General features: G+C 27.0%; 1 protein-coding gene across 1 annotated transcript; it reads left to right on the top strand.

Moving 5' to 3' along the window:
• Nucleotides 1–1,050: 1,050 nt before the first annotated feature.
• Nucleotides 1,051–4,780, top strand: LOC130807455 (transcription factor HHO3-like). The gene is made up of 5 exons (XM_057672660.1): nucleotides 1,051–1,563; nucleotides 2,108–2,406; nucleotides 2,962–3,241; nucleotides 3,392–3,468; nucleotides 4,255–4,780. The coding sequence occupies exons 1-5, from the start codon at nucleotides 1,440–1,442 to the stop codon at nucleotides 4,546–4,548; spliced, it is 1,074 nt and encodes a 357-aa protein (XP_057528643.1). The 5' UTR covers nucleotides 1,051–1,439; the 3' UTR covers nucleotides 4,549–4,780.
• Nucleotides 4,781–16,385: the final 11,605 nt, after the last annotated feature.

Raw genomic sequence — 16,385 nt, forward strand, 5'->3', positions numbered from 1 at the left:
AACCAATGAGATTGTGACATGTGTACTACTTAATCCTCTTCCTCCCATCTCCATCCTCTTCATGGAAAGGATCAAGACCAATCCTCTTGACCAAGAGGAATATTATTTCCTCTACACATTCAAGAGGATAGCTTAAAGGAGGAAAGAGAGTACTAAGAGGAAGGTAAATCCTTTACAATGTTCATGGTCTGAATACCTTTATGTTTGATCTAAAAAAATTTGAATTTTTTTTATCAAAGTGTAACAAACAATACTATCTCGTTAGAGTTTTTCTACTATAAATCTTTCTATTATGGAATGTGTTTTTTTGATGATTTGCTTAACAATTCTACTAAAAGGTATCACATATTTAAAATATAATAAAATAATATATTTATCCCATAGAAGAACTTGTGAATTGACTATATACGATTATATTCAGCATAGCAGTTTAAGTAGTTGTTAATAGTTAAACTTAAATAAGACTAAAATGCTTTATAAAAAATATCATTGTTTAGTAAATTAAGTTGCAATATAAGTAACGTTATTTAATAGTAGAGCTAGTTATTTCAGAAATTTACAACTAATAGCGTTCAAAAATCAAAAATACTTTAAAAATTATCTGTACATTTTTTTAACAAAATTTACTCCAACAATGAGTAAGAAAATTGCCCGATTGACAATTTAAATTTAGACAACTAACTAAACATCTAAATATCTTATAGCAACTAATCCTTCGTCCTATGAAAATTGCCCCATTGACAATGAATAAGAAAATTAAAAATGGATAAGGTGATATTTTATGGAATAGTGAGAAAAATATGTGGATAGAAAAAAAATATTTAAAGCAATGTAGTCATGACCAAAAATAGAGATCGAGCAAATTTTTATGAAACATATCAAAATGAGAAGTGAAACGAATATCATGAGACGGAAAAGTACCACCAATGACTACAAATATATAAACCGCTAATTGCTATCCACACAATTTTATTTTGTGAGCTTAATTTCCATAAATGTTCTTAATGGATAATTAATTGAAAATAGATTTCTATATTCACGTCAACAATCATAACCCATAAGAAACGTCATGAACAACTAAGCAAAGAAAAAAAAGGACGAAAAGGAATCAAAACCTGGAATATTCAGCTACCTCTTATAAAGCTACCCTTTCTTTCTTTTTCTTTCTATTCACAACCAAACAAAGGCCATATTAACATAAGTGGTGAAAATAAAAGATTCGTTGGTGTTCAACTATATTATGCGACGGTCCGACTTTGATACTTTGCTCTCTACAACTTAAAACCACAAAATTTTAAAAATTTTTGAAGTTTATTCTTTCGATTCTACTTAGATCCCTTTATTTTCCTCTTTACTTTCAACCCCACCATTTTTGGGTTTTTTTTCTTCATAATTTTAGCCTTAAAAACAAGCTTACTGGACTCCATTTTTAAACCAAAATGATGGATTTTAGAGATAATTTGGAAAAAAGTCAACAATATATCAATGCTTTAGAAGAAGAGAGGAAAAAAATTCAAGTTTTTCAACGTGAACTCCCTCTTTGTGTTGAACTTGTTTCTCAAGGTAATTTTATTTTATTTCCTTTCATTTTTTCGAGCCCTTATCATCCTGCTTATATAAATTATGATCATGATCTGAGTAGTGATAAAACATTTTTTACCCGATACATCCCGCTCATAGTATGATCTGAGACTTAGAGTCTAGGAACCGAGTAGAAATGAAATGTTATACCCAATATTCCGCTCATAGATGTTATTATAAGAATATGGGGTGGGATGAAAGACGTCAAAATATGTTAAATTAGACTGGACTTGTTATGAATGTCCACGAAAAACAAGATGCATACACCTCATGTGCCAAGGAAATATATACCATCTAAAAGCATATGACAATGGAAAAAAGGTCTCTAGTATCTTATAAAGTGTACATGCCATATTTAATTTGTCGATGTGGGATAAACTATCTCAACAAAACTATCGAATTAGATAGGAAGGTTGCGGATAGGGAGACCCTTGAATTTTATTTTTCTTTTCTTTTAATTAATATTAATATTTTATTTTTAGTATTTGGGTAATAATTATTTTTGGTGATTTGTTATGGGATGCAGCAATAGAAGCATGTAAGCAACAATTGTGTGAGGCAACAACAGTTACAACACCAACAACAGAGTGTATGAATGGTCATTCTGAATGCTCTGAACAAACAACAAGTGATGGTCCTATTTTGGAAGAATTTATCCCTATTAAAAGGAGTAATTCTATAGATGATGATGAGGATGAACATGAATCAGATAAATCATTAAACAACAATCTAGATAATCTTAATGAGAAATCTGGGAAAAAATCTGATTGGCTTAGATCTGTTCAGTTATGGAACCAAACCCCAGATCCAACCACTCCAAAACAGGTTAGTTTTCTCTAAATCACCCCATATTTTCTTTACAAATTCTTACATGTGAGAGTTTAATCATGAGACGCACTTTTTATCTAGATAAATTAATACAATTTTTCAGCATATACACTTTTTATTTTGAGCTTGTCTCACCGATCTAAGATTAGCTCTATATTCTTTTATGTTTACTAACTTTTAAAATTTTGAAATGCATTTTGAATATGTACAAATGATTGTTTTTAAAGGATATCTAAATTAAAGAGTCTCAAATACGGTATAAAATTACTCTAGTGAGAATTAAACACGTAATCTTATATAAAAAGGACAATACTAAATTCAACCGAGACAAAACCTAATTCTATTAATTTTACTTTTTGTTGCTCTATCTAAAAGAAGATTAAATTCTCTTAATTTCATTTTTAATTACTCTAAACCCTTTTTGTGGGATCTAGTGTATTATCCGAATAGTTTATTTTATTATAGCCGTATTATGTAAAATCATTTTGATGTATTTTTGTTAATTTATTGAGTTATTTCTTATAAAACGATATATGAATTTGAAACTTATAGGATGAACAACCAAAAAAAGTGGTAGTAATAGAAGTGAAGAGGAATGGTAATGGAGGTGCATTTCATCCATTTGAGAAAGAGAAGAACATAAACAATGGAAATAGAAATGAAAACAATAAACAGACTAATATTTCAACATGTTCAAGTGCACAAACACCTGATAGCAGTAATGGTGCTAATAAAAAGGAAAAAGAAGGACAAAGAAAATCTAGGAGATGTTGGTCTCCTGAATTGCATAGGAGATTTGTACATGCCCTTCAGCAACTTGGTGGTTCTCATGGTATGTCTTTTTGTTCTTTTGAGATTGCTATCGAGAATATAATTTAATTTATATTGTTATTTAATTAATTTATTTATCTAAATAGGTATTGTGATTGAATTGTATATGTATGGGAACTATGTTTTGATTAATTGAATGATTTGGTTGCAGTTGCTACTCCTAAACAAATTAGGGAATTGATGAAGGTTGATGGACTTACTAATGATGAAGTTAAAAGCCATTTACAGGTTTGTTTCTTATTTTTGAGTTTTTTCTTTGCTTTTTTTTTTTTTTGAAAAATTGAATTAAAAAGTTTATTCCATTCTAAAGTTCTCTACTAATCGATATTATTTTAATTTTAATATTCTAAAAACATCTAATTATCATAAAATGAAAATTCTATATGATAGCAATGAGGTTTGACAAAATGCAAGTGATAATACCTTTTTATAATTTTTCCACATGTTAACAATCATAAGCTAAGGTTTCAAGTTTATTCAAAAAAAAAGTTTCAAATTTATTAAACCGTGGCAAAATAATAAAAAGTATTTATATTCATAATTAATGAAGTTAAGAATTTTTAAATTAATTTTTTAAAATTTACAAGTTTAGAGTATTTATATTAATTAATCTAGTTAGATTAAAATTTTGGTGGAAGTATAAGTGTTGTATATATCCAAATTTAAATGTTTTAAGTATGGGATTATTGTCATAGTAAATTTTATTAACAACTTGATCCTATTATTAAAGGAGGTTTTGAACATGTTTAACTTGTTTAACTGCACAAAGTCCCACAAAGTTAGAGGTTTTAATATTAAATTAGTAGTATATGTTAAGTGTTTAGAGATGCATAATTTCTGTTAGAAACAGAAACATATCATAATGTTTAAATTTACACCGAGCCTTTAATAAATTTGTCAAATTTTACTCGGCCCCTACATATTATACTAATTAAGTTTGACTATCGTTTAAAAAAATCATGTTCTTATAAAACAATTATAATTACAAGACTAATTATTTAAAGTCCATTACAGAAATATCGTCTACATACAAGAAGACCAAGTTCAGGCATTACCAATAATGCGATAGCCAACCCTCAAGCTCCACAATTCGTAGTAGTGGGCGGCATTTGGGTGCCGCCGCAAGAATATGCCGCAGGGGATACTGCCGCACCGAGTGGCATATACGCCCCGATAGCAACCATGGCCACACCACCCACAATGCACCAACAAACATCGGCACATAGCCAACAACAGACTCATTCCAGGAGCAATTCTCCTGCAACATCGTCTTCTACTCATACATCTTCGGCTTCTCATACACATTAGTGTTGTTTTTCATAGTGGACAAAAATTTGTTGCTAGAGATTTTGTATCGATTTTTTTTATTATTCCTGGGAAATAAATTAAATTTGATGTAATATTTTGTATGATGAGGAAATTATATGGTAGAATAACGAGACAGATAAGGATAAGTGGAGTTAAATTTTTTCTACGATCTTGAAGTATATCCTTTGTTTTTGTTGATAGTTTGTGTTGATGCATTTCGGGAATAATCGTATTCTTACTCCGTTTCATTTTACTTATTATGTTTTACTTTCTTCTATTTATTATGTTTTACTTTCTTCTATTTATCCAATGTAAACTATTGATTTTTCATCGTTTTAAAGGTGGTCAAATATGTGAAAGTAAAAATTAGTATTTTTTAATTTTAATAGGGGTAAAGTAGAGTTACTAGATGTAAAGATGTGAAAAAGTTAAGTTTCATCATCAGCATCACCATACCCAGTCTATTTTGCTCATAAAAAACTATGGTCAAGGTCTATGGTTGAAAAAGTTAAGTTTAATAAAGATAAATCGGTAAAATTAACATATCTAAATTAGAAATGAGACATTTAAGATAACTCGACCAAATAAAAAAAGAGACATTTAGGATGAATAAGAGAAAATATTATTTAGTGATTTTGATCATATATATCATAAAATATGCACAACTAAATATTATAAACATACATGATTAAATGATTCAAATAAGATTTCATTTAACTATATTTTTTCTAATATATTAACTGTAATATAAAAATATAAAAATAGAAAATAAATTTGAATAATAAATTTTAACAATAATAAATTTGAATAATATATTAACTATATGTACCGTTTGTTTTGTTCTTTTTTGTTCTTCTTGTTTACTTTTTACACAATATTCAAAGTAAATTTTATGTCCTCATATCTCTAAATACACATAATAAAACATTATAAAAAATACATAATAAAAAAGTATACTTTAAGATAAGTCTAACAAAATCTCACATAAATATAATTTATTTTCTAAATATGTCTCAAAAATATTAATTAAATTTATATAAGAAAAAAAGAGCGGGAGGAAGTTTATCGGAGTAGAGAAAGTATCTATTGAAAATTTGAAATTTATGTCATTCAGTTTTGAAGTTGAATGGCCTATATTGCGGTCTACAGCTCATTGCGAGTACAAATTTTCTTTTGAGGGTAGCTTCTTTCCATTGTTTTGAGTTTTGTGGGTCAGTTTTAATTTGGCCTATTCAATATTGTGGCGGCATATTTTCTATTAGTGATAATATTATTTTATAATAAAAATTTGAATTAATGTTTGAAGATTCTAAGATATATTTTTTATATAATCGCGTTTTTTTTAAGTTTTATATGAGATTTTGTTGGGTTAAAAGTATAAATAGAGTAACATTGTTTCTCTTTATATTTAGTGCTAAATATTTCATTAGAGTTTGATGGACTTGTAATTTTTGTGACGTTGACTACTATATTATATTATGGAGTTTACTATATTTGAATGAAAGACGTTATAAAATGTATTGTATTCTCTAGGGTTTCAATCATTATCTTAAACTTCTGATTGAGTGGATTTGTTAATAAAAGATTCGTTTATAATTAAGGTGAAAATAAGAATAATTAAGTGATAAGTATTAATAAATATTAAAAAATCAATTAATATATGTTCACATAAGTAAAAATAAAAGTTGTTTAGTAAATATAAGGAAATGAACTAAAAAAAATTATGATAATTCTTCTATAGAAGTCAAAAAGAATATACTCCATTTATCACTCGATTTGTCTTATTTTCTATTTTGGTCTATCCAACTCATATGTCTTATTTTCTATTTTCGTCTATCCAACTCATATGTCTGGTTTCTTTATTTGAAACTTAATCTACATTTTTCTTTGAATATTATTCACATCTTTATCTTCATTTATATTAAATTTCAATCATTTCTTTTTTAAAAAATGATGCAAAATCAACGTGATGGTATAGTATAGTAATTTAATTCGCAAATCAAAAAACGACTTAACTCAAAATAAATTCAAATAATAAATTATTAAAAATAATTGGATGGATCCCTTTAAAGGAAAATTGAATAAATTATTAAAAATAATTGGATGGATCCCTTTAAAGGAAAATTGAGTTTCATCTCCGTTGAACAATAACTGATTTTTACTAGTAACATCCTGAATTCGATTCTTATTAATTTCCATTGTCGCATTGAATTTGCATCATATTTCATTTTGGTTCATCTTGCTTAATTCGCATATTTCTGTTTTTGGACAATAACCTACTACTTTCTTTCAATCTCATTCATACATTTTAACTCTCTTTTAATTAATCGACATAATTCATTTTGTCTCATTATTTATTATCACTTTCATAAAATTAACTCAATTCCTCTTTAATATAATAAAAAATACAGAGTAGTAATCTTTTAGTTTACTCGGTCAACTTTGTTAATAAAATAATATATATTTTTAAAAAGAAACGTGGTGCGTAAAGAATGGAAGAAGCAAGAACGCAAACGATTAGGAGCGTTCCATGTCACGTCAAACCCATTCATTAAATTGAAAAATTGAAAGAGGCTGTGCTGTGCCTTGTTAGCGAGGGACATTCTACATTACTACTCATATTGTGGGCTGGCCCCCACCTTTGGAATATTCCAGTGTCCTACTAAAAGGGTATATTTTATTATGAGAAATTAAGGACTATATAGGAAATAATTTTGTATTTAATTTAAATTATTTTTTGGCAATATAAGTATTTAATTTTACTTTATTATTTTATTATTTATTATTTTTTAGGAAATTAAAATCATTATATAAAATATTAATTATTTTTTAATTTTTAAATTAGATTCTCTTAAAAATTTTAAATTATTAATGATAAAAAAATTTATTAATTTTTATGTACAGCCCCTAAAGACGAATATTCCTTTTATTATTATTATTATTATTATTATTATTATTATTATGTTAAATGTGCATTTTTCTTTTCTTTGTTTCATTGTGGTTGGAATATTATTCTATATAGCCATTAGCTCTAGTCCAGTAGAATGGGAGTATATTCCATCATTCTTTATATTATCTTCATTTCAACTAGCAGCTAGAGAGATACTCTACTATACTATTTTTCACAAGAGAATGATTATATTTCTATGTACTTCTTCCATATACCATAATTTAGTAAAATTTATGACCAAAAAGAATATAGTAAACCCCATAACACAAAGTGAATAATTTATGTGTTTCCTCCCAAATTTTGCTACAAATTAACTTGCTACTACATATAAAAAAAATAGTTGCTTAAGTTGAATTTATGATTTGATTATTGATTAAATAAGGGTAAATTGTTAACTATGTATATATGGTATACAAAGCCTTAGGTTAAATTTATAAAGTGGTTGAGACATTTGTAATTTTTAGGTTATATTTATTGATATAAAAACCCTCATTATAATGTAGTATATGTAAAGTAACCACATATTTTAACTAAAAGCTTAAGTTATGTTTGAAATTCTATAATATTTATGTTATTAAAATATAGAAGTACTTTATTTATCACGTCCCCTCATAATACTAAAAGTATTTCACGAGCTTCTCTATTTTTATTATTCCACTTGTAAAGAGAACTAGATGATATTTAAACCCATAACCTAAACGTCTAATACAATGTCTATATATGAACGAAGAGTTATCAAATAAGTTGTGAGATAATCAAATGGTAGAAACAAAATTCAAAAACATCGACACTGATCCATGGTTCATGTTCAAAACTTTAAAAGAGATTTCATAAGAAAACAAATATGATTAGGTCGTGTTGGATGGATTGCGAAAACTCATGGGTTGATCTCATCCATCTATCATTCTAAGTGATAAAAAATAGCCTAAGATCCAAATAAGACGCTATCATTATGGTATGAATAGTTGAAAATTTAACTTACTAAAGTGAAAGTTTTATTATGATGAATAATTTCTCGTTGAAATAATAATCACCAAAAAGTTAAACTAATAATTATGGTTAAATAATATCTTATATATCTACTCCCTAGGTAAACATTTATAGCTAGTACCTATAAGGATTTCAAATTATAAAAGAAACTAAATAATAGATGAATTCAGACAAGACAATCAACTCAACTTGATTATATGTGAACACACCAAATTAAATCAATTTCAAATCATGCATTTGTGTTAGGGTTGTAATTTGGAAAGGCTTGTTAGAGAGAATGGCATGAATTGTGGAAATTGCATTCCCCAAATAATTATAAATAAAATAAAAAAAGAAATGCTGGAGAGGATGGCATGACTTGTGGAAATGGCTATTGGAAACATGAAAGGTTAAATGGCCCTTTAAGGATTCCAAAAAGCAAGATAGTATTTATTCCTATGTTATTAGAGTAAAAAAATAAAAAAATCAAAGTTATTAACATCTTTGATAATAAAGAAAATAATCTTAGAATCTAAGGGAATATCCAGATGACCTAACCTAAGTAGGCCCTAACTTGGGACAGTTTTTGTTTTTCTTTACCTTTGTATTGGAAGATCTTCAAGATCACACCATGGTATCATATATTCATATTTAATTGTCATTTTCCTTCATTCTTGCATCATTTCACATGCTTCCTTCATTCTAAAATACTTCTTATATTTTCGTTATCGACACTATTCATTGTTCAAGCTTATTTTATATAAATAATTTATGGTAAGAAAAAATATAGTCAAGTGAGATCTTATTTGAATCGTCTAATCATATACTTTCATAATAATAATTTTTTTATAATTTTTAAATGTGTATAGTTCAATATAAAAATTATCAATTGAAAACATTAAATTACGTAAAAAATAAATATAGCAAAAATAGTGGAACGGAAGATATATAATAATATGAAAGCTTTTTCATTTAAATTTAATATCGTAAAAACATGCGATAAAGGACTAATTTGTACCACACCAATTTTGCTATAATATGTTTATTTAGTTTTTTTAAAATATTTAGATCATAAAATTAAAAATAAGAGATAAACAATAAAGAGATATTCAGTTTGTCAATAAAACTAAAAAAGAGATAATTATACAATCATACGATATTATAATTTTGCTGTTAAATGACAAATGACATCTAACAGCCATTTGCCAAATGCAGCAAAAGTACTAGTCAATCAAAATAGACGTGACAGTTTTATAGTTGTCTGCAATGTAATTTAAAATTAATACAATTTTTGCAAGATTGATTACATTGTTTCTACTTTCTATAATAAAAACCATAAAATAATTACCAAATATATTATACAATGAGAAAATATTTACAACATACATTATACAATCATACAATATTATAATTTTGCTATTAAATGACAAATGGCAGTTTAATGAAGCAAAATTACTGGTCAATCAAAGCTGACGTGGCAATTTTATAGTTATCTGCAGTGTAATTTAAATTAATACAATGTTTGCAAAATTAATTACATTGTTTCAACTTTCTATAATAAAAACCATAAAATAATTACAAAATATATTATACAATGAGAAAATGTTTACAGCATCCATTATACAATCAGAATTATTAGATTGTTTCTATAAAAAAAGGCATAGAATTTCACTATTTTCCTTTAATGCAAAATACTCCTAAAAGAAAATATTCAGTCAGAATAATTAGTTTATGAAAATTTCTTAGTAATTGCAATTATACAATAAGAATGATTAGATTGTTTCTATAATAGAGTTTAGTTTTCATAATAAAATGAATTTTTTGGTGATTGAAATCATACAATCAAAATGATTAGATATTTTTATAATAAAAGGCATAGAATTTCACTATTTCCCTTTAATACAGAATAGCATAAATAAAAAAATCAGAATAAATATTTTAGTGATAATATGAAATTTTCTTGATAATTGCAATGAAAATATTTAGTGCAGTATATTTTTTTGTTCATAATGAATTATTTTTAAAATTTAAATATATTATAATATTTTATTTAAACTAATATAATTTCATAATAATAATACACAATGTTATTTTTTACTTGTTTTTTATGTTCTTTAAATCTTTAATTGAGTAATTGTGTTATAAAAAATTTAAATATATTATTACATTTTATTTAAATTACTGTAATTTCTTAATGATAATATGCAACTATACTTTTTATTATTTATTTATTGCCTTATTATTTAATCATTTATTGAGTTTTTATGTTGTTATATTAATTTAAATATATTATTATTACATTTTTAAATTACTATAATTTCATAATGTTAATATGAAATAATATTTTTTATTTTTTAGGAAAAATTACATAGAATAATCTAAATTTTTTACTGATTTTCTACAATAATTTCAACTTCCGATAAAACATAATAATCCCAAATATAAGGGATGTTTGCAAAGAATGTACCAAGATAAGCTCTTATCTACACAACATGTCATTTTGCATAAAAAAAAGTAAATACAAATTAAATTATAAAAAAATGGAAAAAATTTAATAAAATTAAAAAGAAATAAAGTAAATTTTTTTTAATTTTAACTTTTAATATTTATTTTTTGATATTTTGTTTTATTTTTCTTTTTTTTAACAATTAATCTGTAAAAACTGATTACCATTTGGACAACAATATTCGTGGGTAAGTGACCCTAAAATTAATATTATTCATGATTATTTAAAAGTTGAAATTATTGTAGGAAAATCAATAAAACGTTGGATTATTCTAGGTAATTTTTCTTATTTTTTATTACTTTATTCTATAATTATTTATTGAGCTATTATATAGTTATAAACATTTTGAATGTATTATTACATTTTATATATTTTACTATAATTTTACAATAATAATATGTAACGCACGGGTTTTATACTAGTAAAGTCATAGACATAATAACAAAATTAATAGGATAAGTAAGAAAGTAAATTGGAGCAAATTTATGTAGTTTTTAATTATCTTGTCAAATCAACCAAAGTCTAAAAATCAATTCTCTAATAATTTAATATTCCTATAAAATTTAAAATTTCTATAGAATTTGTATTGCAAACAAATAATCTCTAATTTTTTTTATTGCTAACATAATGTTATTGATTATACTTATTTAAAACTTAACTTGTCTTCAATAAAAAATAAATTACAATACTATTTTTGGTTGAGTACTTATCTTTCAATTTCCTTCACTTGCAAGCTGCATGCGTTCATCTCCTTGTTCTTTTTATTTTATGGACACTCACAAATTATAGAAAAAATGCACAACATTATTTTAAAAAATAATAGAAGTGTGAAAGTAAAACAAAATAAGATTCCTGTTTCCATTATTAATAAAGCCGTACTATTTCAAAAATTGGAAAGGCAGCTCATAGGGATCTGTGGGACGTGTGAATATGGTTTCATGATTCATAAATAGTCATTGTAGACCGTAGTACTTCAAAATACTTTATATAAACGGCTTTTAAGAATATAAGAGAACATTGCCTCGTAAAGAATCGCAACGACAACTAGATTTTGTCTCAGTCAGATTAATATTCTCTCCCTTATTTTAAATTCTTCCACCTTATTATAACGGATAATTTTATAAGTTCTTTTACTTTAGAATACTTTCTATTTTTTAGAAAGTTTTATCACACTTTTATCCTTTAAAACTCTCCTCTTTTCTTTTAATGTATCCCTTTTCTTTTATTTATAATTATTTTCTCTCTCATACTTTCAATATAATCATTACTTCACACAACTATTTAATTAAAATAATACCCACTATAATCAAAGATTCTCTTTTTCTTAATATGTGTGAAAAACCCAAAGTGGAAGAACTTAAAAGAACAAAGAGTGTATAAAAATATAGATTATAAGAAAATTAGGTTTGAACAAAAAAATTTATATGTAGTTTTTCAAAAAAAATTTATTTGACTCTAAGGGTATATTTTTGACCTTTTTATTGACATTTTAATTGACTTTTGACGCTTTGGTTAGTCAAACAGTTAAAAAACATGCATGTTTGGTAAACAGCTTTTAAAGTAGCTGAAAAGTTAAAATTAAAAATTACTTATAGTAGCTTTCTTCATTGGCTTCGACTTTTGACCTACTGTTACTATAATAAACATTCAATAGCCAACAAATAATTGTTATCAAACATCTCTTTAAAGCTGGCTTGAACAACTTTTTTATAAGCCACCACTTCTAACTGGTCAAATTAGACAACAATTTCCGCGAATCAAATATGATCTTACCTCACTTTATTTAAACTTATAGTTTATTAATCTAAAAAATTTCCCGATAGAAGGGTTCCATTTAGGAATTTTAAGATATGCATTAGCTTGTAAATCAAAATTTTCATTTATAAACAAATTACCTAGAATAATTTAATATTTTCATGATTTTTCTACAATAATTTCACCTATTGATTAACCACAAATAATTCCAACTTTAGAAAGTATTTGCCTAGAGTAAATTTAGGTAACATATTGACCTACTATAGTAGGTAATTCGCCAAAAAAGTAAATTGAAAAATTAATGTAAAATTAGAGAAGAATTTTGAAAATTTACCAAAAAAATTTGAACGATAAAAAAATAAAATTTTTTTGGACATTTTTAATATTTTTTTCGATATTTTGTTTTAATTTATCTTTTTTTAAAAATATAAAACTTGCTATAGTAGATCAACGAGTTACCTAAGTTTACTCTCGAAAAATATCCCTAAAGTTGAATTTTTTGTGGTTAATCAATATGTGAGATTATTGTAGAAAAATCATGAAAAAGTAGAATTATTTTAGACAATTTTTCCAAAACTAAAAAGGGTTGAGCAGTTGTAGACTCTCACAATTCACATGGGTAGCAATAATAGTAGCTAAAAAACTGCATTTAATTTTGGAAAAGGACGATTAACCCGTTATAATTTATTTTTATCTAGTTTTTGACAATTTCACTAAAATAAATATTTATAGGATGATCTTTAATTAATAGAAAGAATGTGGATATTTAGCGACGGCAAATGGCCTAAGTTTGTCGCTAAATAACTTTAGCGATGGATTGATGATGGGATTTTGGCTTTGGATTAAATTATGTCCTTTATTAAAGAGATATGCATGATTTAATGAACATTTTATTTTAATATAGTTTATTACAATTCAAAATCAATAAATAGTAAATCTTTAATTCTATCGTGATAAGAGGCATAATTTATTAAGAAAATAATGACAATGAATTACTTGATTACATCATGTTTTCATAAACTTAATTTAATTATTATTGTCTCCTGTTTCATATTATTTATTCTATTTTCTTTTTGCAAAAATTTAAAAGCATTATTCAAGTTTTAATATCTATAAATATTTTTCATAAAATAGTATAAAAAATGTATATTAAATTTCAATACATCGAAAACAATATCCTCGTGAATATATTTTAACTCATAAACCAACAAAATTAAAGAATGGAGTATTTACATCAAAAACACATGTTTATATTAGAATTTGGAGATGAACAAAAAAGACAAGAAATTAAATGAAGTTACAATTGAAAGAGCCAAGAAAAAAACAATGTGCTTCTAACTAATCCTCCCTTCACCATAAAAAGACCTACAAAATAAACAGTCAGTCTTATATGAAGCCGTCTCGTTTTAAAATACATTTAATAAAAAATAATCTTATCATAAAACTGTTTATTTGAATATTTAATGCAAGATAAACTGGTTTCTCTTATCAACTAGAGTAAGTTGTACTTATATTTACCAATGTCGGCTATGTCAAACTATGCTCTTAGGTTTATACTAGGACAGGTTTGCACCAATATGTGGCTTCTTTAGTTGAGTTGACTATTGCTACCAACTCCGACCATTTGGATTCTTCTTTATTTATTTATTTATTTGTTTATAAAAAAATGGGTATTATTAAATATCGTCACCTTTTTTATTTTATCGCCACTCCCAATGAAATTACGAATTTGCCACTGGACTTAAAACTTGCTTAACAAAGTAAATCGCACTTCATAAAACTATTATCACTTTAATCCCGAAATCGCAACCTATATATATTGAATTTTCAGACGCGCCCTTGTATGATATACGAATTCAAACACGGTACTATCTCTCTAAAAACGTTCTTTGATTTTAAACAAGCTGTTAGTTGGAATCGATTATCTATGGCTAACGAAAAAGCGACTATGAATCGGATCCGATACGTACTTTAATCGATTTGAATCAGTGTTTTTTTTTATAAAAAAAAGTCGCAAAAACTGGGCGAATGAACCGTGGTTCAGTCGCACAAAACTAAACCAAAAGCTAACCACTTAACAATTTCAAATACACCCTTGAGTTCTTCACTTATTACTCGATTATGAAACCAATCAATAAACGTCTTGTTATGCAACTGCATCAATCCCCTATCCCCTTTACAAGGATATTTTGCACACAATATATCTAAATGCTCACTAAAAAAGATGAACTTCAGTATTATAATGCAACACATACAAGTGTGCTTGTAGAAGACTGTCTCGAAGAGGTGTGATCGATTTGGAGCCAATTGTTCCTTTTCCCTCAAGCCTTCCTTGATGTCGAGAGGTGGGAAGTCCAATAGGCTTTTCCATGGCCAAAAACTTGGCTATAAAGTTACTAATCTCATCGCTCACAGTGCGTTGAATCATACTCCCCTCGGGTTGTGCTGGATTTCTCACCTTGTTTTGTAAAACACCCATGTGTCTTTCAAAAGGATAACACCACCTTAAAAAAACTGGACCTAAAAGCTTGATCTCACGAACGAGATGGACAATAAGATGAACCATTATGTCAAAAAAAGAAGGTGGAAAATAGATTTCAAACTTGCATAAAGTTACAATCACGTCGACTTGAAGAGCATCAAGTTTAAAGGGATCAAGAACTTTACTATAAATTGTGTTGAAAAACGAACATAGCTCGGTAATAACATATTTAGGGTCACAAATCTCTTCATGTTGGATGAGTACCCAGATGGAACCTTAATGCCATACAAAGACTTACAAAAGGCCCGCTTCTCTGCTTTGGACGATGTGTAGTAAGCTGGAGGCAAATAAACTTTTTCATTACTCATCTTCTTCTTACCGCCCTTTCCCTTGTTACTGCCACTAACTACATCAGCTCTATTTTTTTTCTTACTCACTTTAACATGTGCCCACAACTCCAGGCGAAGGCCCTTACATTCAAACCAATCTCGCACGGCCTTAACATGCTTTGTCTTATTCGGAATGTTCATGAGAGACCCGAGTAAGGCATCGCATACATTTTTCTCTATATGCATAACGTCAAGACAATGTCTAACCTGTAGATCTCTCCAATATGGAAGCTTCCAAAAGATTGATTCTTTTTTCCATAATCGGTCTTCACCCCTTGCACTTGCCCTGTTTTATCAAATACAGTCTCAACTCCCTTAACATATTCATAAACCTCATAACCGGTCAACGGTCGACAAGCTACACAGTCCTCAACCTCCCAGTTGAACATCTTCTTTTTCTTACGATATTGGTGATCTCGTGGGAAGAACTTTCGAGGTGCATGAATACGTGTTTGCACTTAGGAATCCACGTGGATTCCATGTCATCGATACATATTGGGCATGATTTCTTCCCTTTGTGCTTATACCAACGATAAGTTGCCATATGCCGGAAAATCATTAATGGTGCATAAAAGCATTGCGCGCTAGGAGAATTCCTCATTAGCATATGCATCAAACACGGAAACGCCTTCATCCCACATCTTTCTCAAATCCTCAACGAGAGGTGCAAGATATACATCAATGTCATTACTAGGATGTTTAGGACCCGAGATAAGAAGCAAAAGCATAATATATTTATGCTTAATACACAACCAAGGTGGCAAATTATAGATCACTAATAGTATT

The sequence above is a fragment of the Amaranthus tricolor genome, chromosome 3 (assembly GCF_026212465.1).
Source record: "Amaranthus tricolor cultivar Red isolate AtriRed21 chromosome 3, ASM2621246v1, whole genome shotgun sequence".
In the NCBI taxonomy this organism is placed as follows: domain Eukaryota; kingdom Viridiplantae; phylum Streptophyta; class Magnoliopsida; order Caryophyllales; family Amaranthaceae; genus Amaranthus; species Amaranthus tricolor.

What these genes read in the sequence shown, in the direction of transcription:
- LOC130807455 (XM_057672660.1), top strand. Translation starts at nt 1,440, where the DNA reads ATGATGGATTTTAGAGATAATTTGGAAAAAAGTCAACAATATATCAAT. An exon ending in ATCCAACCACTCCAAAACAG is followed by an intron (nt 2,407 to 2,961) that starts GTTAGTTTTCTC and finishes TGAAACTTATAG; the next exon opens with GATGAACAACCAAAAAAAGT. An exon ending in AAGTTAAAAGCCATTTACAG is followed by an intron (nt 3,469 to 4,254) that starts GTTTGTTTCTTA and finishes AGTCCATTACAG; the next exon opens with AAATATCGTCTACATACAAG.